The sequence below is a fragment of the Mustela nigripes genome, chromosome 10 (genome assembly GCF_022355385.1).
Source record: "Mustela nigripes isolate SB6536 chromosome 10, MUSNIG.SB6536, whole genome shotgun sequence".
In the NCBI taxonomy this organism is placed as follows: Eukaryota; Metazoa; Chordata; class Mammalia; order Carnivora; family Mustelidae; genus Mustela; species Mustela nigripes.
This window is the reverse complement of record NC_081566.1, coordinates 65,630,414-65,654,539: the sequence shown is the minus strand read 5'-3', so window position 1 is coordinate 65,654,539 and position 24,126 is coordinate 65,630,414. Positions and strand designations below refer to the sequence as shown.

The window sequence follows — 24,126 nt, the reverse complement described above, 5'->3', positions numbered from 1 at the left end:
CTCCCCACGCTGTCGGCTTTGTGTGTTTTCTATTTTATTGATCAAATCCTTTTTCATTGTGGTAAGATACGCGACAGGACATCCAGCGTGTCGCCCGCTTCAAGGGCTCACGTCAGGGCACCCAACACGCGGCCGCCGTCGGCCTCCAGAACCCGTCACCGCAGAGCCCCGAAACCCCGTCCCGCGGCACCCGGTCCCTCCATCTCCTGCCCCCGCCCTGCGGCCGCCCCTGCTCTGTCTCTGCGGGGCTGGCGACGCGACGGGCCTCCTGCATTGTGTGGGCTCCTCCGGATGGTGACTGCTTATTTCGGGCGCTGCGACGTCCTCGACGCTCGTGCCTGTCACAACGAAACTAGAAGGTGCCTCCTCCTCAGGCCCCAGCGACGGTCCCTGTCACCCATGGGCGACAGCTGACTGACTTCACGGTTTAGCTCTTGGGAATAATCCTGCTATGAACACGGGTGTATGCACATCTCTTCAAGACCTCACTTTCCATTCCTTTGAGCTTAGACCCAGGAGTGGAATTTGAGCCGTGTGCTAGCTCCATTTTCCGTGTTTTGAGACGCTGCTACAACCCCGTCTTCCACAACTGCTCTACCATTTCGCATTGTCACCAACAATGCCGACGTCCAGTTTCATCACATCTTCACCAACACTTGCTGCTGTTGTTTTTTTGTTTGATTGTTTGTTTTTAAGCTTTTATTTATTGCACAGAGAGAAAGACAAACAGGGGGAGTGGAAGAGGGAGGAGCCCGAGGCGGGGCCAAAGGCAGACGCTTAACCCTGAGCCACCCAGACACCCTGTTTTTGTTTTTGTTTTTTTAAATTATTTCTTCGAGGGAAGTCTGGGTGGCTCAGTGGGTTAAGCGTCTGCCTTCGGCTCAGGTCATGATCTCAGGGTCCTGGGATCGAGCCCCGCATCGGGCTCTTTGCTCAGCGAGGAGCCTGTTTCCCCTCTCTCTCTCTGCCTGCTTGTGATCTATCAATCTCTCTCTGTAAAATAAATAAATAAAATCTTTAAAAAAATAAAAATAAAAATAAATTATTTCTTCGAGAGAGAGAGAGAGAGCATGAGCAGGGGGAGGGCCAGAGCGAGAAGGAGAAGCAGGCTCCCCGTGGAGCAGAGAGCCCGACTGTGGGGCTCCATCCCAGGACCCTGGGATCATGACGGGAGCTGAAGGCAGAGGCTTAGCAACTGAGCCACCCAGGCATCCCTAAGATTTTATTTTTAAGTAATCTCTGCACCCAACATGGGGCTAAAACTCACAACCCCGAGATCAACAGTTCTACAATCTGCCCACTGAGGCACCCACACACCCTGAAAAAAACTCTGTATCTTAGAATTCATGGTCTGTTAGACCCTATGGCTATTGTCTCGGCCTGCAGCCGTCAGTTACAGAGAGACGGGTATTCAGAGCTGTGACTGAGGGTTTCCCTGTTTCCCTGTTCTCTTTATGGTGCTCTCAATGTTCTCGCTCTCTCTCTCTCTTTTTTTTTTTTTAGATTTTACTTATTTGAGAGGGAGAAACAACACGATGGGGAGGCAGGCAGAGAGAGGGGGAAGCAGGCTCCCCGCTGAGCAGAGAGCCCGATGCGGGACTCGATCCAGGCCCCTGAGATCATGACCTGAGCCGAAGGCAGACGCTTAACCCACTGAGCCACCCAGGCGCCCTCTCTCATCTTAAATAAACTTTTTATTGTGCAGAATTTTAGATTTATAAAAAAACTTACAGCAAAGAGTGTTCCTACAGACCCTGGGCCCGGTTCCCGCACCGACGGTCACCCTTCACTGTCGCGGGTGTTAAGGCGGCCGCCTGGCTCATGCGTTGTTATTAACTAACATCTGTACTTCACTCAGATTTCTCTAGTTTTCAGCCGATGTCTTCTCTGGGGAGCCGGATGCTCCGTCACCTTTGATGGTCGCGTCTCCTTAGGCTCCTCACGACCGTGACAGTTCCTCAGACTCTCCTCGTTTCCGATGACCTTGACGGTTCTGAGGAGGACGCAGACGGGACAGCGCGGTGTTTTCCTCGTGACTGGACGGGAGATAGGAGTTTCGGGGGAAGAGAACTGAGGTCAGATGCTGTTTTTATCGCCTCCTGTCATGAGCACATGCTATCGGCATGATTTCTTGTTGACCTGCACCCCCGTGCTGAGGTCGCGTCCCCTCTCTAAAGTCACCCGGCCGTGCCCTTTCCCTGCTTTGGAAGGGAGGCCTGTACAGCCCACAGCCGAGGAGCGGGCAGATCTGCTCGACCTCCTTTAGGCGGAAGATTGACATACGGTGCTGGGAACTTCTCCTGCACACATTTGTCTCTCTTTGCCTATTTTTTGATCCATTATTGATGGGCATCAGTAGACTCATGGGCATACTTTGCACTCTGGGTTTCAATTCTATGCCGCCACTGGGAGGCCTTCCAGGGGCTCCCGTGTCTTCTGCCACACCCTGGTCGCTGGGGGTCTGCCAGTCCCCCTGGTGTGCTCCCCGCTCATCTAGCAGGTGTCCTGTCCCGGCATCGGCCATTCCTCCGGGAGACCTGGGGGACTTCCCCGGAGGATGGCCTCAGAGACCAAGGCCTGGCCGCCAGGTGCCCAAGACGCCCCCATGTGTCGCACCTCCTCGGCCCCCTTGCCACGGAGAGCCAGGACGCAGGCGGTGCCAACTCATGTTCCCCGGGCGTTTGCCTCTGCGGCTGCATTAAGCTAAACATGAGCTCGTGCTGGTGTCTCACCTCTAATCCAGGACGACTCAGGTCCTTCTAGACTCAGCCCCTCACTTGTCTGTAGACTCCCGCTTCCCCGGGGAGCACCGCGCGCCCCAGGGATCCAGCGTTTACTTAGGTCTACCCCAGTGGGCTAGACCAGGCTTGTTAACAAGACATCCGAGGGATGTGCGTCGCCCCGAGCCCAGTGCTAGGCTTCCTTGCCGCTGTTTTCACAGATGCCGCTCATTTCTGAGTTTCTGGGTCCGCAGCTGACGCCCCTCCTCGGGGAGTTGATTTCATCCATTTATGACATGTTTTGAGCCTCTGGTTACATTCCTCATCCTGTCCTGGTGTCCCCTGACCTCCTAGATGACATGTTTCTTGTTTGCATATCCTAGGGTCCTCTGCTGGAAGGTTCTATGGGTCTTGGTAAATCCACCGGGGCAGGACCATGCACGATGGCTCCGCCGTGCTGGGAAAGCTCCCAGATTTCTTGACATGGTGTTTCCTTCTTGTCCTGCCTCAGAGCCCTCACTTTATTTTCTCCCTCCAGTCATTTGGCAGGAACACATTGTGCTTCTGTTTGCTGAGCGAGAAAACATCCATCCTGGGGGCGCCTGGGAGCCCCAACCAGTGAAGCATCTGCCTCCAGTTCCGGTCGTGATCCCGGGGTCCTGGGATGGAGTCCTGCACCAGGCTCTCTGCTTAGCGGGAGGCCTGCTTCTTCCTCTCCTCTGCCCCTCCAAACCCGCTTGTGTTCTCTACCTAATAATAAATTAGAAATCTTATTGAGGGGTGCCTGGGTGGCTCGGTGGGTTAAAGCCTCTGTCTTCAGCTCTGATCATGATCTCAGGGTCCTGGGATCGAGCCCCACATCGGGCTCTCTGCTCAGCGGGGAGCCTGCTTCCCTTCCTCTCTCTGCCTGCTTGTGATCTCTGTCTGTCAAATAAATAAAAATCTTTAAAAAAAAAAATCTTGTTGAGGACCTGGAGGTGATTGGCCCACCCACCAGGCTCCCATGTGGCTGTGGACACAGCAGTGCTGGGCCTGGTCCCTCTCGGGCTCATCAGCCCTCGTTCTCTCGCTGCTTTTGACCTATTTGCAAAACGCAAGTCTGTTGTAACTCACTGGGTTTCCTGAACCTGTGAATTGTGGTTTTCATCAGTTCTGTCACTGTGATGTGACCTAGACGTGTAGTGGAGCCCATGCCCATCCTCGTGGCCTGGCCGTCTGCACCAGCTCCTGGCGCAGCTGCGTGGCATCGGCTAGAGGGCCCGTCCACGGACGCCCTGCTCACCTCTCCACTTGGTCCTTCTGCCACCGGGACGCTGTCTGGTTTGGTAGTTTCCAGTCTCGCTGGAACTTCCAGGTCGGGTCTTTATCTTGCGACACTAAGCAGCTGTGCTCATCTGTAGGCCCAGCTGCTGGAGTCGCCGTGGGTCCGTCCGTTGTCCCTCGTTCCCGGTTGGCCTCACGGGCAGCACCTTGTCCTCACTGGTGCATCGTTCACTTTTACACGGTTGACAGTACGTCCTGGAGATTTCTGCTGCTTCTGCCACGCACCTGGGGACGCCGGCCTGCTGTTCCCCCGGTTCCTGTCCTTCCAGGCTCTCAAAGCACAGCGCGGCCCCTCCGTCGTGTTCCCCATGGGCAGCAGCCGCAGAGTCCGAGGCAGGGCTCCTGCAGGGCAGTGGCCTTCCCCCTCCCCGCAGTGCCCCCACCGGCTCTCGGTGGCCCTTTGACGCTTTTTCAGTTATTTTTTCACCCAGTAGTGAGGGGTGCCTGGGTGGCTCTGTCGCTAAGCGTCTGCCTTGGGCTCAGGTCATGCATGATCTCAGGGTCCTCGGATCAAGCCCTGCATGGGGCTCCCTGCTCAGTGCGGAGCCTGCTTCTCCCCCTTCCCCTCCCCCTGCTTGTGGTCTCTCGCTCTGTCAAATAAATTTAAATCTTAAAAAAAAAACCCAAACCCTGTAATTAAAGTGCTGGCGAGGGACGTCTAGCCCACGTTACCTGAAGCGGGGCTCCCACGCACGGCTCCCTCGCGTGGCACTGTGGCCTGGTCCGTAACCTGGTGCACGGGACACCATCAGCACTCAACTTTCCTTAGCTGGCACGAGCGGTGGGACAAGCCGGCCCCGCCTGGTCTCGGAGCTCAAGACCAGAAGCCCCTAAAGGTCACTTGGAGAAGGTCCGGGCGGCAAGGCTCCCTGGTGTTTTGCCTGTTGTCCCTGAGGTGAGGGGGAGCTAGTCTTGCCAACGCATCGGTCGGCAGGAAGGACCTTTCTGCACCTCCCTCAGCCCCGAGGGGTTGGGGACCGGCTGTGCCCCGCAGTCCTTCCCACACCTTCAACGCTCAGCGTCTCGGTGGACTGGACCCAAGAACCACTCCCACCAGGTCCCGCCTGGTAAAAACCCTGGAACCAAGCTGCTTTCGGCGAGCCTCCTCGCCCCCAGAAAACAGATTCCGAGACACGGTGACATCAAAGACCACGTCATTTATTTACAAAGGCCAGTGTGGACGTTGGGGAGGGAGGGGGAAGCCACACAGCCATCCTCTCTGGACTGCTTGGGACCCTTTCCCACCTGGAGGAGACCCTGCTTCCACGCGCTAAGCAGTGCACGAGCCTTGCCGGCGCTCCGAGAGCCACATCCAATTCCAGATCAGAGGCATGACTGCGCCCTGTCCCTTCCTTCCTCAAATAGAACTTTCTGGCCTGGAAGCAAACAGTGAAGATTCCAAAGGCCAAGGACGTGAGGGCGTGGGGGAGCCTCCTGTACCGACCCCCTCCCACAAGGGGGAGGGGCGGCCACACTACCCTTGGGGACGCAGCACCCGGGGTCCGAGGGGCCCAGCTCTCTGGACTGTTTGTGCTCCCGCCTGAGACCGGCCCTCTGCCCCCTTCTCTCTGGTGGGAGCGTGGAACGGAACAAACACCCCTGTGCAACTTGCTTACACGCGCACACACACCCCCACTGCCGGGACAGACCCCAACCCCTTCACGTCTTTCGAGGGGGGTTCCAACCAGCGTATGCGGGAACACTGGTGGGTCCTGGCCCCGGAGCCGGGAGGAACCCCGTCCTCCAGCTCCAGCTCTGTTAGCATCTCGAGGCCTTCTCTGCCCCGCATGAGCCCGCACTCTCCCTCCTAAAGCAGCTGCAGGGCTTCTGTCCCCAAGTGTCAAGTCCAACTTCTGAGCCGTTGATTCAGTCCTTCCCCCTTCCCTTCCTCCAACGGATCTCCACGGGGCTGGTCCGGGGCTCATTAGCTCCTTGTACAGAGAGGGCGGTCGCCTCCCCCTTCAGGCAGGTAGGACAGGCTGCTTCCTCTCTTGGGACAACCCAACAAAGCCTGGATGAGGGGACCAGGAGGGGGGTGAGGAGGCCGAGCCTGTGCACCTGCTCCTCCCTCCGAGCGTGCGACCCTGGCTAGGGCCAGGCTGCCGGTGGGAGGAGGGGGCAGAGGCGGGGGAGTCTCCACGAGCATCCATACAAGCTCCTGTGGGCCCTGCGGAAGACCCCATCCCTGCCTCACCCCCGGGGCGTCTGCAGGCTGCACGAGGGGCCCTGCAGCGGGGCCGGGAGCGGGGCCTGGGCCGGGACACTGTGAAAGCAGCCCGCACAGCCCTGCAGGACCTGGACAGAAGACTCCGTGGGAGATGTGCAAGTGAAACCAGAATCGTCAGAGCTCCGGGGCCAGGCCGCGGCCCTGAGGCCCACCTCCTTTCTGGAGAGGACGGGGAGCGATGGGGACGGCCGGCACAGAGGGCAGGGGCTGGCGCCCGGGGAGGGGAGAGGCAGGAGCGCAGGCGCACGGTTAGGAGAGCTGCGAGCCCAGGAGTCTCTCGATGGCTGCGTTGACGTCCCCTCCCGTGGCGATGAGGGCCTGCAGGTTGGCCTCGCGGTTGATGAAGCCCATGGAGTTGAGCTGTTCGAGCTGCTGCTGGAACCGCACTTCTGGTGTCTGCACCTGGAGGGGACAGGCCTCGTGAGGGGCACACAGGACCCACCCCCCGGGGCCAAGGGAGGGGGAGCAGGAAGTCATCTCGCATGTCCTCAGGGTCAACCAGTGGGCAGGGAGGGGGCCAAGGAGCCCGCACCCAGGCCACTAAAGACCGTGGGATAGAAGGTGGGGCGTGGCTCACGTCCAACTCCTCAGCCCACGTTCCTGACTGCTTCCCCTCAGCGCTCAGGACACGTTAGTGGGGTTCTGGAAGCCAAACGCCGCCAACCCCGGCCGCGTCCACACGGAGCCAGGGAAGAGGCCGGAGAAGGGCCCGGGTGAGAAAGAACCCGTTGGGTTTTGCTCAGCCAATTGACAAATAGACGCATTTACAAAAGCGAAGACTTTTCATGTTGGGCCCTCCTGTAAACACCCAGAAGGGCTTCCCTGCGGGACACAGAGGCGGGCGGAGCCTAGATCTTGACCTGGGAGCCCACCAGCCTCTGACGGGACGGCGGCACCCCCACAGGAAACGTGCGAGAACCTTCGGCAGTGTTCTGTGCCGTCCCCCGCCGCAGGCTGGGCCCCAGGGACTCTGGGCGCCAGCCTTCCGCGGGCTCTGCAGCACAGAGCCTCCTATAGAGCTGGGCCCGCTAACGGTTCTGCTGAAAGGCTTTTCCCAGGGGAGGTACAGAGGCCAGAAAAAGAAAGGCCTTGCCCGGGGTCAACCCGACTCCCCAGCCGATGCCCGGGCCTTGACTTGGCGTCCCAGGGCTCTAGTGACCTCGTCCCCCAGAAGCTTCCTCCCCAGCCTCTGTGCTGGAGGAGGCTGCAGTCCCTGAGAGCCCCCTGATGGCAGCACCAGCGCTCGGACACGGCGGCTGACGTTCACAGTTGGGAACCGGCGTGCCTCGGTCGGAATCTCGGCTCTGTTACCGACTTACTGGCTGTGTGACTCTGAGAAAGCCACCTAGCCTCTCTGGGCCTCTGTTTCCCCTCTCGTGGCTGGGAGAACATGGAACAAATGCGCCCTCCCACGGAAGGTGCTCAGAACGGTGCGTGGCAGCCCAGAGGGACGGTCACTAGTCTGAGCCCCGTGTCATGGCAGCAGGAACTGAACACGGGGAAGGCAGCAACCCACCCGAGGCCGGCGGCTGGCCAACTAGAGCCTGAGGGCCGGGCCGGCTGACTGCAGATGCTCGGCTGTCTCCATCCTGCGGCCCCGCCCCCCAGCGCAGCCCCACTCCCCATACCTGTGAGCCCCCTCCCCCAGCCAACAGCTGGACCATCTGTTGCACGAGATGCTGCTGAGCGCTGGGGGCCCCCGCTGGAGAAGATGTGGCAGGGGGCGCAGGCGAAGAGGTGGGGGCCTCGGGTGCAGACCCGGTGTTGCTGCCTGCTGCGGGGGCTGGGGTCCGGGACATCCCGAAGGAGCCAAGGCTGCAGGCAGGAGAGACCAAGAGGTGGGAGACAGCCTCTGCGATCGGGGCGGGCACGAGAGGTCCGGAGAGGGAGAGGCGGGAACAGGAGAGCTGCGAGGCTGCCAGGGGAGGGGAAGGGAGGAGGAGCCGAACCTCGCCGCCCCCCAGGGTGCCCCTCACCTGGGAACCAGCCCAGGGGCCTCGGTCTGCAAGGTCTGCAGGCCCTGCTGGATCTGCAGCAGGGCCTGCATGGCGCGGGGATTGGTGAGGACAGACAGGGACTCCGGGTTCTGCATCTGGTGGGAAACAGGCACAGGACGGCCATGGGAGGTAGCCTGATGGACTCGGAGGCCCCCCGCGCCCCGAGGCCAGAGCTCTGCCCCGCCCTCCAAGCCCACACTCAGGGCCTCACGCACCTGCTGGAGGAAGACGGGGAGCTGCAGGCGGAGCTGCTCCTGGAGCTGGGGGTTCCCCGCAAAGAGCGGCACATTCACCATCATCTGCAGGGGTGAAGGCAGCAGGGGAGGCTAGGCCCGTCCGCCCCAAGAGTCCCCACAGCCCCGGTCTCCCTCCGCAGCCTGACCACTGTAGGCAACGCGGGTCTCAGGGCACCCTGGAGGCACACTCTGGGCGGCGAGCCCAGGCGCTCACCCCACACTGGGTGCTGATGGCAGCGACGGCCAGTTCACGGTGCCCGCTGCGCCACACCTGTTCTGGGCACCGCTAAGAACTCCCGGAGCCTGCACAGCTCCGGGAGGGAGGGGCCACTGCCGAAACCGCTGGCAAGCCAACTAACCCGGAGGTTCCGTGTGGGCCTGAGACCCACGCCCCGCGGCTGACTCGGGACCGAGCTGCCCAGTACGAGCCACTGCCCCCGGCGCACCCCTCAGGGCAGCTGCATACCTGAGCAGCGAAGTCGGGGTTCTGGGCCAGCGTCTGCATCATGCCGCGCATGTAGGGGGCTGAGATGACGTTCTGCATCAGCTGGGGGTTCTCAGAGATCTGCTGGAGGAGGGCCTGCATCTCTGGGCTGTTGAACACCCCTGGCACACGGAAGAAAAGGCAGCAGGAGAACAGGGGTCCAGGTGGAACCCGGTGCCGCCCTTCTACCCCCTCCTTGTAATGCTGCCCGGCGACGCAGCTCAGAGGGCAGCGCTAACACGGGCCCCCAAGTACAGGGGCACGGGTCCCTCTTCCCGGTTGGAAACTGGGTCTCTCTCATTCGTGTCCCCCAATTGCTCCTGCCCCAGCTCGACGTCAGGGTTGGAAAGGGTCAGTCAGAGGTCACCTAGACGTGCGGTCTGCAGGCTTGTCTTTGTGCCGGAAGCCTTTCCTCAAACCATATCTCATTCCAAAACCAAGTAGGCCAACGGTCTGCTCAGAGCCCGGCGGGATGGCTGGAGCCCCTCCCACTGGGTCCTTCCTTCTCCCGGGGTTGGCCCAGGTACCCCAGGACTGGAGTACAATTTTAAAGCAGTGGATCAGGTTCAAACCCCTGATTTTACAAACAAGGGAAATGAAGCATACGGAGGGAAAGGGACTTTCAGATCAAGGTACCTGCCCACCCCTGGCCTGGGGCACAGAGAAATCAGGGCATCTACCAAAGATACCCCCAGGCTCATACGTAAAGTCATGTCCAGATATATGGGGCATCCCCAACAGTTGTGCAGTGCGTAACCCCCCCTTCCGTGCAGCTCTGCACATCCCTCTCCCCCAGCCTCACACCTGCCTGCCCCACGTGTGCTGAGTCCTCCCCTGCAAGCTTCTCCCCAGTCCGACCCAGTGACGCTGGACAGCTCCATTAGGGGCTGCAAGAACTTTGGAGGTGAGCCACCACTCAGGCTGCTCCCAGGGACAGGAGACACAGCCCACACCACCCCACGTCCTCTGAGGCTGCAGAGCCCCTCCGTGGCTTCAATACAGTCTCACCTGTCTTCATATTCTGGGGCAGTGTGAGCCCCATTCAGTCCTGGGGCACAGGGACCACCCTGATGACCCCATTAAACTCCTTCCCTCCCCAGGACATACCTGACCCCAGGCTAGCCGCATTGATCCCAAAGGGGTTCGAGACTGTCGGGTGCACCTGGCTGGTCCCTGATCCTCCGGTGCCCTCCCCCCCGGACCCGGGGGCCTGGGAGGTGGGGGGTGAGGGGCTCCAGGGGTTCGGGAGGGGTTCTCGGTTCTCAGTCCGCAGAGGCTGGGAGCACGAGCTGTCGGAGTTCCCGGCCAGCGAAGAGAAGGGGTTGTTGCCAAACTGGGAGGAGGGAAAGGCTCTGGGTTAAGGACTGAAACAAACCAGGGCTTAGGGCCAGGCCCCTGCGTCCTCTCTCCTAACAGCCTCCCCTCCCTGGAAAAGGGACAGGGGCCTGAGACCCCCGAGGGCAGCTCACAATGGGCAGCTACCCCCTCATCCCTCAGCGTAGGAGCTGGCCAGTGCTGGCGACCCGGGTCACAACAGATAACTGGAAACTTCCCGTCCCTCCCGGTGCCTCTGAACTTTTGGTTTCTAGTCTCCTCTGCGCCCCGTGGGACTCCACACACATGCTTCCCATTGCAAAACCACTGGTCTGTCTTCCTTAGCGCTCAAGGGGCAGAAACAGGCTCCTCTTTGCACCTTCCCCTGACAGAATTGTTGGCTTGATGGGAGCGGCCTCGAGCTCAGCCCAGATCGGCCTCCAGGCTTCCCCTTTTCCAGCCATCTTGCTCCAGCACCCACTCCCCAGAATCCGCCCCCCCTCCACCGGGGCCCTAAATGGCCTTCCATCCCCCGAGGGCCACAAGCCCATCTCTGGCTGAGCACGCCCCCCACCCCCACCCCCACCCCGCTGCTTCCCTCCCCGTATCCTCCTCCTCGGCCTCCTTCAGCTAAACAGGTCCTCTGCACCAGGTTCCCCGCTGTGTCACTGCCCAGGGGTCTGCACCCCATCAGATGGTGCGCTGCCTAAGGCAGCCCTGGGACTCCTTCCCTCCAGGCCCACTGCACCTGGGAAAGCTCTGTGCGGGGGTATCCGCACCCTATGCTCCCGCTCAGGCTCCCTCTCCGGAGGGTCTGGGTGGGCCGCACCTAAGCAGGAAGCACTGAGCAACGTCAGGCCCTCCTCGCCCTCCTCGCCGTGGGGCTTCCTGCTTATTCAAAGTGGGTTATGGGGAGCAGAGCTCACCAGGACCCCAGCCCTGAGCCACGCCTCCCCCGTCTGACCAGATGACTGCTGACAACGGGCCCAGACCCACGCACGACCCCGAGGCTCTGTCCCTGCTTCTGCCGTCCTGTCCTGGTGCCCCACACCCACCAAGGCTGGGTTCCGGTACGCTCTAGGGACCAAACCCCTTTCCAACCTCCCTCCAGCAGTAACAGCGCCATTTACGGAGCACCTACTCTGCAGCACCTGGCACATTTATTCTAAGGTTTACAGCAGCCCTCCGAGACACCAGCTCTCAAAGTGTGGCCCTGGGGTCCGTCCACAGCTTTGTATAGTTCTGGGGGCTTGTTTGCTTTTCTTCCCTTTTGTTGTCTTCCTGACTGCTCAGTGGCCTTTTCCAGAGGCTCCGTGACATGGGACATGGCAAGAGCCCGAATGCCGAAGCCCGGCTGGGAGTCCAGTCGGCCGGCGGTAAAGCCAGACCTTAAAGACCTTAAAGACGTCGGCAAACGTTAAAGCAAGGCCACGCTCCGCTCACGCTTCCTTCGTTTAGGAAAACGAAGTTATTTTTTTTAGAAGATTATGCCATCTATGTTAATGTGTAGTGCATTTCCTCTTATTTTAAAACCAATGACTACACCTTCCTTGCGTTTCCCAGCTGTAATTCAGATGCGGTGAAGAGGGAACAGAAACAGAAGCTCTTTGGGTCCCCAGCGGTTCCTAAGCGTCTAAGGTGGTCCGAGGCCCCAAGGATCAAGAACCTCTGCTCTGCTGCGTTGCCTCCAGTCTGCAGACGCGGAAGCTAAGTCTCAGGAAGGAAAGGACTCGCCCGCACCACTAGGAACGGGCGTGAGCGCCCGAAGCCTGGTTTGCGGACACCAGCTCTCGGCTCTTCCCCGGGGGCTCCTGCGGCCTGGCGTGCGTCAGAGCGAGCCAGAGTGCTTGTCGGGAACCTTTCTCAGCTACCGGGTTTTTTTAACCATGTGCACACATTACTTTTATGAACATTTTAAATTAACTACTTACATGTAATTTCAAATAAATAAGTTCCTTTTTTACTTTATATAACTTTTTATTAAAATAAATTCTTTAAGGGACGCTTGGGTGGCTCAGTCGGTTAAATATCTGCCTTCAGCTCAGGTCAGGATCCCAAGGTCCTGGGATCAAGTCCTGCATCAGGCTCCTTGCTAGGTGGGGAGTCTGCTTCCCCCTCTGACCCTCCTCCCTCTCGTGCTCTCTCTCTCTCAAGTAAATAAGAAAAATCTTAAGAAGAAATTTGTTTAAGGGCACCTGGGTGGCTCAGTGGGTTAAAGCCTCTGCCTTTGGCTTGGGTCATGATCCCCGGGTCCTGGGATCAAACCCTGCATCAGACTCCCTGTTCTGGGGAAGCTGCTTCTCCAACTCCCCCTGCTTATGTTCCCTCTCTGTCAAATAAATAAATAAATAAAATCTTCTTTTAAAAAGCAGATAATGAGGGCGTCTGGGTGGCTCAGTGGGTTAAGCCTCTGCCTTCAGCTCAGGTCATGATCTCAGGGTCCTGAGATCAAGTCCCATGTCGGGCTCTCTGCTCAGTGGAGAACCTGCTTCCTCCTCTCTATCTCCCTACTTGTGATCTCTGTCAAATAAATGAATAAAATCTTCTTTAAAAAAAAAAAAGAAAGAAAGAAAAAGCAGATAATGGGGGCACCTGGGTGGCTCAGTGTGTTAAGGTTAAGCCTCTGCCTTCGGCTCAGGTTATGATCCCAGGGTCCTGGGATCGAGCCCGGCATCGGGCTCTCCGCTAGGCAGGAAGCCTGCTTCCTCCTCTCTCTCTGCCTGCTTCTCTGCCTATTTGTGATCTCTGTATGTCAAATAAATAAATAAAATCTTTTAAAAAGAAAAAAGGTCATTCTTTTTTTAAGATTTTATTTATTTATTTGACAGAGATCACAAGTAAGCAGAGATAGGCAGAGAGAAGAGGGGGAAGCAGGCTCCCTGCCGAGCAGAGATCCCGATGCCGGGCTCGATCCCAGGACCCTGGGATCATAACCTAAGCCAAAGGCAGAGGCTTTAACCCACTGAGCTACCCAGGTACCCCAAAAAAAGCTTATTCTAAAAAAAAAAAAAAAGAAGAAGAAGAAATTTGTTTTAAAGACTCCTAATTGATCCCTATATGCACTTTCTAAATTTGAAAGAGCGATGCCAAGATTAACCAAGAAGACATTGGAGAATAAGGCAGGGGGTTTACTCTACGGGGGAACCCAGACTTAGTGAAGACAATGTGGTATCACTGTAGGGACAGACCGACCAGTGGAACCCTGGACAGTCAGCAAGACACACACTGATCTCTGGAGACGTGCTGCAGGCTGGAGGCGGCGTGGACAAGGGAATCTGTTGGGTTACTGTGAACCACAAGGAGCAGGGGCTTTTCTCTTCCCCCAGGAAAAGGTAACGTGGGACCCCACCCTCCCACCTGGGCACAGGTTCGGGCAGGGGCTGGCGGGTGTTCAGCGTGGGAAACTCCATCAAGACACACACTTACAACAGGGGTACCTTTCCAAAGTCGTATTACTCTCCAGAAAGACATTTTTTAAACGTTTTGAAAAAGCAAGTTAAAAATGATACGAACAGCAGGGTACCACTTCTGTGAGGTTTAAAAACATGCAGATCAGTGCTCTGGGTTATTCATGGCTACAAACACAGGCCATAAAAGAAGGAAAATGATAAACAGCCTGACTTCTCGGAGCCAGTTCGCTCTAGAGACGGAAAAGGGTAAAATGGGGCAGGGGTACCTGGAGGCTGCGGTTCTATCTGGAACGTCTTATTCGCAAACGCTAAACACGTCCAGGAAACTAAAAAATACTAACATCAGATGCCTCTGGGGTGGACAAGAGGTGGCCCGGACATGGAAATAGAAGGACCCCTTTGGTTTACTTTGTGTAATTTCGGAACGGGGAAGTGTATAAATGTGTAACATATTTAGTATAAATTAAACTTAAAAAAAGAGCCAAAGCTCTTATGAAGCTACACACATCAGCACGTTAGGGCAGCATGGACACAAAAGAACGCTGTGTTTTTTCTATACTTTTTCTGCACTTGGAATAATTCTTAAGGCACTTTCGAAAGCGCATCTTCCCAAGCCTGATCCCAGAGACTGAACCAATGAAGAGCTCAAAGAAGGGGCCAGGAAGCTCCTTTCTGACAAGCCCCCAGGGTGATGCTGACACAGGGGACCTGTGGGCCACACAGGAGACGCACGTGCTGGGCTCGGCTGTCCCACTCCAACTCTGCCTCACGACCTCTGAGCCCCTGGTGCACGAGACAGTCAGATCCCCGGACACCACGCCCGCCCAGCATCCCCAGGGGATTCTGCTACCGGCTGCCCCACTGCCTCGGCCCCTCACCAGGCTGGACCATCCCTGCCTCTGCTGCAGAAGTGCTTCAAGCCCAGGCCCACTCTCGGAGAGCTGGAGCAGAAGAGGGGAGCAGATATCACCCCAGGCTTGTGTGGGTCGGGGGAGGGACTCCTGAGCCCCAGTAGCCCTCCCCCAGCCCGGCCCCCAGCCCCACCTGTTCCCGGGCAGCACTGAACATCGGCTCTTGGATGTCTGTGTACATGCGGCGGAGGGCGTTATACCCCCCGGGGATGCTCTCCAGGTTGCTCAAGGCCCGGTCCTGGTTCCGCATCATTTCCTGCATCATGGCTGGGTTCCGAGCAAGCTCCATGGTCTGGTGGGGAAGGGAGAGACAGGAAGAATCCTAGCACCAGGGACGTACCAAGCTTGGAAGAGGGTGGGTCCTGGAGGGGGGTCTTGCATCAGACGGGCAAACCGAGTAAGAAAGGACACGAGAAGGAGGAAGAGGCAGCAGAAGAAATCAACAGCTACTGAGCACCTACTGCATACAGACACCAGGCACAACCATGTACACGACCAAAGTCATGGCATCCCCACGACACTCGTCCCAAGGAGACATTCCTGTCCCTATTCTGCACATGAGGAAACCAGCTGAGATTCACTGGGGACATGGAGCCAGGGAGTGGCAGAACCAGATTTCCGGGCCAGGCAGGTCTGTCTGCCCAAGACCGACTGTGGTTCCTGACGATGACTACGAGTCGGGGAGGGAAGGCATTCAAGCCAGGACAGCGTTCCCCACACTCTCTCACACCGGCCTGGGGTTTCTGGCTGGCCAGACCACACGAAACCCGAAGATGGGGGCTTTCTCTCTGGAGCCAGCAAGGCTCAGTGTCAGTTAAGGGCTGCCCGTGTCAGTGTCGACCAGGAGACAAACAGTCCGTGACGCAGGTAACGGCACACTGTGCCTTCTTGTCTCCACGGACTGGGGATGCCTTCCTGTCCTTACTCCCAAGCCCGCTCCGCACCTGCCTCTACGACACCTTTATGTCCACGCTGGGACCCTGACTCCTGGTCCTGTGACTCCCGCCCGCATTCAGTGTTTTGCCCGGGGACGTCTGCGCACCAGGCACTGCTCTAGACGGCGAAGAAAACACCTTCAAATCCTCGCTCTGAAGGAATTTCTCTCCTGGTGAATGCAGCCCCGGTGCCCACAGCCCTGCTGCCAGCATCTGTCCTCGTCCCTCGCTGCGCTGGGCGGTGAGCCGCAGCTCCCAAAGGCCAACGCGACACTGCGTCTGCAGGGTCTCCGGCTGCCACCAGCCCTGCCCAGCCCCAGGGCTCCACAAGTGCCCTCCTGCCCTCACACCTGCTGTCCCTCAGCCCTGGGTGTGCTCTTTCTCCTCCTCTGGGTCTCAGCTCTGCGGACACCTTCTCCAGAAGCCTCCCCTGAGCCCCAGAGCAGGGCTGGGAGCCCCGTCCAGGCTCCGGGGAGCTCCTGCGGGGTGCCTCAGCGATGGCACCCACCGCTCGGCACCATAACCACAAGCCCGCTTGGCCCACTCGCCTCGGAGACCGGATGTTCCTGGAAAGCGAGGCCTCCAGCTGCAGGGTCCACAACACGGGTGCCGGGACGGGGGGGGCGGGGACGGTACGTGTACAAGCGCACGCACGAGCCCGGGCGAGACGAGCTGGCCCCACCCCCGCCGTGCCCCCCACGAACCTGCCTCATGAGCTCGGGGTTGTTGAGCATGTGGCTGATCTCGGGGTTCCGCTCCATGAGCTGCTGCATCTGCGGGTTCGCCATGATCATGTGGCGCATGAGGTCGGGGTTGGACATCATGTCCTGGACCAGCGGGTTCTCCATGATCTGCGACAGCATCTCGGGGTTGGACATCAGCTGCCTCTGCATCTGCTGCTGCAGCTCCATAAAGTTGGCAGAGCCCAGGCCCAGGCTGCCCAGGCCCAGGAGGCCCCCGAAGCCAGCTGCGGGGAGGGGCCGGGGTCACCAGCGGCCGCGAGACCCCGCCCCCACCGGGCCACAGCCAGGGCGGCCACATGCTCGGGGCTCCAGGACCAGCTGCTCGGCTTCTCCTCTCTCCCCTGCCGGTCCCTCCATCCTCCCCACCCCCACCCCCGCCCCACTCCACTGCCCTCCTACACGGAGACCTCAGACCTCGCTGGTGGCACAGGCTGAGCACTGGGCACAGCGCAGAGACGGTGCCCTGCGGGGACTGCCACATGGACAACAAACATCCCCCAACCAGCGGCTGCTGGACGCCCCTCGTCCCCGCCCCGACAGCCTCACCCGCCGTGCTCCACACCCCTAGCTGCATTGCGTCCCTCCCTCTTAAGGCTCATCCACGCTCCCCTCCTCCGAGAGGCCCCGGGAGGCCAGTTTCTGCCCCAGCTCCTCCCAAGTCCCAGTGTCTGGAACCCCAGGCCCAGGGGGCCCTCGGCCCATCAGCCTGGGAGCAGGGACCACATTCCTGCCTCCTCCTGGCTCTCCCTGGCTCCCCAGCCCCGGACAGGATAGAGAACTCCTCCCTGAGGGCTTACAGAGTATGGACGCAGCAGCACTGGGGGGTCCCTCCCCAGCCCCCGGGGAGGGCCCCCCCCCACTGCTCCTCCGACTGCCGGCGTCTGAAGCTGCACTGCCAGAGGTGGACGGCTGGGCGGGGGTGGCGGGCGAGGCGGGCGTGGTAGACGGCGCCGAGGCAGGGTCCGGAGTAGAGGGGGAGGACCCAGCGCCAGCAGCTGGGTCTTGAGCCCTGAGGACAAAGTCCTAGCTGAGGTGAACAGGCAAGGGGAGACAGGAGCTCCTTTCGGTGCATCTCCTGCCCTAACCTTAGCCGCCTCGCCTCGGAAGCCACCCTGAGGCGGTAGTGGGTGGTGCTGGGGGCAGGGGGCGGGGATCATGAGGGAGGAACTGGTACCGCCTATCTGCCTCGGGGCACTGGGGAGAGGGAGGTGAGCTTCCTTTCCCCTGCAGGGGAGACCCCAGGGCTGCCTGGCAATCCCTCTGGGAGCCGCCTTCTTGGGTGTCTGCATGGCCCTCCGGGTTCAGGGGAGCCACAGGTGAGAGTGGGGCCTGGATGGGGAAGCCCAGTCAGCAGCGGCATCTGCTCCTCTTGGGGACTTATTTCTTCTTTTGTTTTATTTTATTTATTTATTCATTTATTTGAGAGAGAGAGAGAGAGAGAGAATGAGCAGGACGAGAGGCTGAAGGAGAAGCAGGCTCCCCGCCAAGCAGGCAGCCCGATTTGGGACTGATCCCAGGACCCTGGGTCACGACCCGAGCAGAAGGCAGATGCTTCCCCGACTGACCCCCGGGCGCCCTGGACTTACTTCTGCGGGGTCTTGATGACCAGGTGGACAGTGAGCCCGTCCTTGATGCCGTGCTGGCTCAGGGTGTCCCCGTCCTTGAGGATCTTGCCTGCGAAGATCAGGACCAGCTGATCCTGCTGAGCCTTAAACCTCCTGGAGATCTCCTCTTTGAACTGTGGTCAAGAGGCAGAGGTCACGGCTCGGCTCCCCTGGGTTCCACCCGCAGGGACCCTGCCTCTGATCTGCAGAATCCCCTCCGCAGTCAAGGCCCCATCCACCAAGCGGCCACGAGCAACTCCCTTGTTAACCGAAGAGACGACCAGGGACAGGCTTCTGTCTCAGCTTAACCCCAGGGTCCTGTGCCCTAGAAGGCCCAGCCAGTTCCCTCTGCCTCCCTCCTCTGCCCCTTCCCCCCAGCCCCTGGGGACCACAGCGCTGTGCCCGTGTCTCTGTCCCAACTCCTTCGGCCGGCTTGGACCCAGGCCTGCCTCCCTCCAGCCCTCGGTTCTAGACTCCGGGTTCCCCTGCCGACCAGCCTTCCTGCACCCATCACCGCACCCAGACCCCGGTGATCTCACAGCAGTGAGTCTCTGTCCTGTGAGACAGATAAGAAGTTCCACGTCCACTTTCAGGATGAGGAAACTGGGGATCAGCACAGTTAGGTAACTCGCCGCGGGCGGCCCTGACACCGAAGCCCTGGCTCTGGACCCAACACAGGGCTCTGAGCTAAGCTGATTCCCAGCGGAGCTCTGCCGCAGGCGGGCCCTGGGCATTCTCGGCAGGGGAGGGGCAGTGATGGCCCCGGAGACCGGCTTGGGAGGGTCAGACCGCCCGGATCTATCAGCTCCCCCCCAGAAACAACCAAACCAGCCCAAACGGGACCCTCTGCGTCCGGAGTGCACTTGCTCCGCGAGGCCGCTGCCTGCTCCCTCCGTCCAACCCGACGGCCCACCTCACGCCCCGCCTGTGACAAATCCTGGAGCAGCCACGGGGCGGGGGGGCGGCGGCCACGGGCCGTGTCCCCTCACTCACTCAACCGCCGCGCTTCCACTGAGCACCTACGGCTCACCGCAAGCCCCGGGGCGGCCGAGGGCCCGCTGGAACCCCCTCAGCGTGAGGCGGTGGACGGACCAGCACCGAGGGAAGCGCTCCCCCAGCGCCCCGCGCCCTGGCAGCCGGGGCCGCCCCCCGCCCGCTCCCCCGGCGCAGCGCCGAGCCCGGGGCCGGCCGGCCGCGGCCCCCCGACCCCCCGACCTGTCCTCGGGGCGCACGCTGCCCTCAGCCCGCGCGCCCCGGCCCTCCGCGGAGCGAGGCGCCCCCTCCCCGCTCTCCGCCACGCCCCCAGCCCAGGCCACAAGGCGAGCCCCGGCCTGGCGTCCGCCGCGCGCGCCGCGCTCCCCCAGCTCCCGCGCGGGACGCCCGCAGCCGCGCTCCCGCCCCGCCGCCCCTCCGAGAGCCCGCGGGGCCCCCGCCCTCCCCGCCCGCCCCTCGGAGCCGCCGCTCTCCCCGCAGACCCTCCGCCGCCGCCCTCGCCGCGCGCACTACCTCCTTGACGGAGGCTCGATCGCAGATCACAATTTCCTCCTTGTCCTTGGGGGTCTTGACGGTGACCCGAATGGGGGGCCTGGCCTCGGCCCCGCTCGGCTCCGCCATGCCGCCGCCGCCGCCGCCACCCGGCCGCCCGCCAGCCCGTCCCGGCTCCTCCTCCTCCTCCTCCTCCTGCCCCCCGCCCCGCCGCCGGGCCGGCTCCGCTCCGGCCTCCGCCCCTCCGCCCTCCGCCCTCCCCTGCCCTGCCCTCCCCTCCCCGCGGCCGCGTAGCCCTCCGGACCCGCCGCGCCCACAGCGCCCCGGGCGGCCTGGTGGGGGCACTGCAGCCGGGGCGCGGCGCGGCGGGGCGGGACGGGACGGGGCGGGGCGGGGCGGGGCGGGCTCCCCGAGACGGCGGCCGCCCGCCCGGGCCCGCAGCCTCCGCGTCGACGGCCGCTCCGGGACAAAGCGCCGTGTCCCTGTCGCCGCCGCGCCGCCCCGGGCCTCTCCCGACCCGGAGGCTGGGCTGGGCCGCGTCTGGACGTGCGCCCAGGGCTCACCTCTAGGACCGACCACGTCCCCGGAGGCCGTGGCCCGCGCGAGTCTACTAAGCGCGGCTCCCGGGGCCTTTCGGAGCCTCGGCCCGGCTCCCGGGGCCGTGCGTGACGTAGGGAACCGCTCGGGAAAGTGACCGGACGTGTGCCTGACAAAGACTGGGGTTGCCCTTTCGGTTTCTGGTCGTGGACTGTCAAGCGGGCATGCTGACGCTTCTCCCCCCGGGGTGGGGGGGACGGGACTGGGTTGCTCAACGACCTTCCGGTCCTGTCCCCGTCCGTTCGCTCCCGCTCTTTTCCCCCCAACAACCGCGTGGTCCCCGGGGAAAGGCGAACTACAGTTCCCAGGGTGCACCGCGAGGCCCCGCGGAACTACAACTCCCGGCGCCCCCCGCGGCGGGGCGGCGTTGCGTCGCCTCCCGGGAGTCGGGCCGGGACCTCCGGGTCGCGCGGCGTTGCGGAGCGTCCGGGAGCTCAGGGAGGTGCCCGCGGGGGCCCGCGGGAGGCGGCGCGGGGCCGGGCGCGGAGGCCCGGGCCTGGGAGCCGCAGGCATGCTGCGTCCCAAGGCTCTGACCCAGGTGCTAAGCCAGGCCAACACCGGCGGTGTCCAGAGCACGCTGTGAGTGCGGCCGGCGGGCGCGGAGGGGAGCTGGGGACGGGGCTCGGGGAGGGCCGGGGGCAGAGCGGCCGCGGCCCGCGGGGGGCACCGCGCTCCGCCCGGACCCTGCTTTCCGGACGCGCCCCGGCGGGAGGTGGGGCGAGAGCGCAGGCGTCGTCGTCGCCGCCCGAGCGCGTCCCTGTCGCTTACCGCCGCCCGCCAGGCTGCTGAATAACGAGGGATCCCTGCTGGCCTACTCCGGCTACGGGGACACGGACGCCCGGGTCACCGCGGCCATCGCCAGCAACATCTGGGCTGCCTACGACCGCAACGGGAACCAGGCGTTTAACGAAGACAATCTCAAATTCATCCTCATGGACTGCATGGTATGGAGAACCGAGCCGCCCCCTCTGTCCCCCGAGGGGATCCCGTGGGGCGACCTCGCTCCCACCCTGGATGGTTGGAGGGGCAGGGACAGGATCTCCCAGGGCTACTGAGAGCTGGTCTGCTGCAGCTCTGTGGTAGGCAGGACCCCAGGCAGCCTGCGGTGGTGAGCAGGGAGCCGGGGTCCCAGTGTCTGCCTGGGCCTCTGGTCTCTGCTGGCCGCTGGTCAGTCCTGGAGCCCTGCCTGTGTCTGGGAAGCTCTCTGAACTCCCTGACGCAGCAGTCATACCCCCAACAGGAGCGCATACACACAGGCTTGTGAAGATCATGCAAAAGGATGTAAACTGGCAGTGTCCTTACCCCAGAGCCACAGGCTCACGGAAGCACAGCAGAATCTCCAGACCCTAGGCCCGTCCCTGCAGTTTACAGAAGAAGGAGCTGCAGTCCAGAAAGGGGAAGTGGCCATTAGACTGTGAATTTCCCGGAAACTGTCTCACGCACCTTCTTTTGTTCAGCCAACAGATGTTGAGGTCCCTGCAGTATTCGCGAGCACTAGGGAAAGAGGAGCAAACAGGACCCAAACTGCGGCCTTGATATCTCACGGCAGCTCAGGGTTTTATGTGTGTTACAAAATATGTATGTGAGTCAGAACACTAGGATGTAAGATACCGAAAATGCTACGCGAAACGGAAGTGAGGAGGGCACGTATTCAAGACAGTCTCACTGAAAAGATAGTTCATTAAAGATCCAAAGGAAGTTGGGCAGCCGTACGGCCCTCTAGGGGAAGAACAGTTCTGACAGAACAGCAGGTGCAAAGGCCCTGAGGTGCACTAATGTCTGGTCGAGGATTAACAAGGTTGATGTAGCTCAAGTGGCCTGGGAATGGGGGAGGTGAGTAGGAGGGAGGCCAGAGAGGCAGGGAGTGCTGCCCCTGGGCCCCAGCGCACAGCAGATGCCCAGTGGAAGTGTGCTGAACCAAATTGAAAAGGCCCAGAGTGAACTCTTCCCAAAGGATTTCCACTGTCCTGGGGCCCCCTGCCTCGTCCTCACCCCATATCCAACCAAGGATGCCATTTCCGCTCTGCTGATGACTCCTGCGTGCTGCCTACCCTCGAATTGGTGCTGTAGGGCCGTAGCTTTCCAATGTCTTATCTGCACCCCAGCCGTAAGAAGTACCTGTGAAGTCCAATCCCACACCCCCCAACTAAGACAAACACGCAGCGTGCTCCGTTACTCTTTTCCATGCCGACCTACCTCCTTAACTGATCGAACCCTAGAGTCAGACCTGCAATTCGAAAAGCTTTACCTTGGGAAAAGAAAACTCTATGCTTGCATGTTCCTTCCGGGGTCTTTGGGGCAGACCTGTAATCATGATGTCACCCATCTGGACAGCCCGGGCCAGTTTCAAAACTCCGACCTGTGTACTAGCACCCTCACCAGCGGGGAGGACACGGGAGTCATGGGAAGGGAAACCAAGGTGTGTGAGGTCGAGCTTCCTAGGGGAGGTCAGTTAGCAGGGGCTGTGCTGATCCTGGAGTCTGAGCTCAGGACCCCACGTCCAGGGCTGCGGCCAGAGCCCCTCGTCTGAAGCCTTGCCATGCCCAGTGCATGGGAGGAAGATGATAGGCTGTCTGAAGAGGGGCCCTTGGGGAAAAGCGTGGGCTAAGGGTGCCAAGCAGAACTTCCCATTCCTCCATGTCACCCCCACCAGGAGGGCCGTGTCGCCATCACCCGGGTGGCCAACCTTCTGCTGTGTATGTATGCCAAGGAGACAGTGGGCTTCGGAATGCTCAAGGCCAAGGTGTGTATATGGCCGTCCCTCGGCCTGCGGGCCCAGCCTTTGTGCTCTTCACGGCCCACTCCCACCCCCCCACCTTCCTGGAGTCCGCTGTGGGCCAGCGCCCAGGAGCGGGGCGGGGCGGGGCGCTCAGCGCGGGAGGCCGTCCGGCAGCGGACCCCGGGCCTGACTTCTCCCTTCTTGCAGGCCCAGGCCTTGGTGCGGTACCTGGAGGAACCCCTAACCCAAGTGGCCGCCTCCTAGTGGGCCTCGGCTGGAGCTGGGCTCGGAAAAGAACAATGGCCGTGTGGAGGGGCAGGGCCCTCGGAGCCCTTTCTGGGTGGTGGAGGGGAGAGCGAGACTTTGCTTTTTCCAAGAATAAACTTGAACTCCTATCTTGCGTGCTGACTGCTTTCTTGACCCTGGGGAGCCCAGGGAGGTGGGATGGAGCGAGCACTGCTCCGGAGAACCTGCCTGGCACCTTGCCCTCTGACAGCGCAGCCCTGCCTCTGAGCTTCCGGAAGTTCCACTCCCTGTCGGGCAAACGTTTGGGAGTGACCTCGGGGGAGCAGCGGGCTGCTGGGGGGCTGGTGGTGGTTGTCCTGGACAGCAAGAATATAGGGCCCTGTAAGGCCAGCGTCGTTCAGTCCCAAGCTGGGGGGTGGGGGATGGCTTTTCTGCTCTTAGGGTTGGAAGAGTGTGCACGCCTACCAAGGCCCCACACTCACACAGACCCTCCAGATCTTGAAGCCCTTTGCAGGCAGGTTGGACCATAGGTCCTGGGCAGGGAGTGTCCAAGGCCTCTCAGGGGCCTTCCAGCTCCAGATCCTGCGCTGCGCTCAGCCTCCTCAGTCCGCCTGTCTGTCTCTGCGGCAGGTCTCCCCCTAGCCTGGGTGCTTACAGCGGGTCCGGACAGGGTGCTACTAGCCCCTAGCCGGGTGCCGTGGGAAGGGACCGTCCCGGGGGGGTGGGGGAGGTAGGCTGTGAGTCTCAGCCCCACCCTGGGTGAGGAACATGGCTTATCCCAGGCCCTGGGCTGTCAGGAGGGGCGGAGGATGCCGTGTCCACCGTGCTGCTCCTGGAGTTCTGAACTGCGGCAGGGTGGATGGCGCCCGTCAGCCCCAGCCCCTCGCCCCAACAGCCCTTCCCCTGGTGCCCCCAATCACCCCCCAACCAGAGGCGCTGAAGGAAAAGCAGGAGAAGCAGGCTTTCGCCTGAGAGGCTCTTTCTCACTCACTGGTAGCTGCCCAGGTGGGTCCCCGGCCCCAGGAGCCCTAGCACCAGGCACTCAGCCGTCAGCTGCTCTCTGAAGGTCCTGTGCCTGTCTCAGCTCCCCCCAGCTCTGTGTCCCCAGCCCCTGGCCCGCCCACTCGCCGGCCGCGTGGAGAGCAGACACTCAACCTGCCTAACCTGTCTGACGT

At 61.2% G+C, this 24,126-nt stretch overlaps 2 protein-coding genes across 4 annotated transcripts; one reads left to right on the top strand and one right to left on the bottom strand.

Annotated features, from left to right (window-relative positions):
* Window positions 1–5,180: 5,180 nt before the first annotated feature.
* UBQLN4 (ubiquilin 4) lies at window positions 5,181–22,632 on the bottom strand. 3 transcript variants are annotated; one of them, XM_059413691.1, is made up of 11 exons: window positions 21,289–22,632; window positions 17,887–17,974; window positions 17,098–17,309; window positions 16,262–16,524; window positions 14,756–14,914; window positions 10,095–10,320; window positions 8,970–9,109; window positions 8,483–8,566; window positions 8,247–8,362; window positions 7,899–8,085; window positions 5,181–6,672 (listed from the first exon to the last, which is right to left on the bottom strand). In XM_059413691.1, the coding sequence occupies exons 1-11, from the start codon at window positions 21,392–21,394 to the stop codon at window positions 6,520–6,522; spliced, it is 1,734 nt and encodes a 577-aa protein (XP_059269674.1). In that variant the 5' UTR covers window positions 21,395–22,632; the 3' UTR covers window positions 5,181–6,519. The 3 variants fall into 3 exon arrangements, with proteins under 3 accessions (XP_059269674.1, XP_059269672.1, XP_059269673.1); XM_059413689.1 differs by lacking the exon at window positions 21,289–22,632 and adding an exon at window positions 19,953–20,499; XM_059413690.1 differs by lacking the exon at window positions 21,289–22,632 and adding an exon at window positions 19,411–19,567 and having other exon boundaries at window positions 17,887–18,038.
* Window positions 20,482–23,100, top strand: LAMTOR2 (late endosomal/lysosomal adaptor, MAPK and MTOR activator 2). The gene is made up of 4 exons (XM_059413693.1): window positions 20,482–20,565; window positions 20,768–20,930; window positions 22,640–22,729; window positions 22,913–23,100. Exons 1-4 carry the CDS (start codon window positions 20,498–20,500, stop codon window positions 22,967–22,969), a joined length of 378 nt encoding a protein of 125 aa, XP_059269676.1. The 5' UTR covers window positions 20,482–20,497; the 3' UTR covers window positions 22,970–23,100.
* Window positions 23,101–24,126: the final 1,026 nt, after the last annotated feature.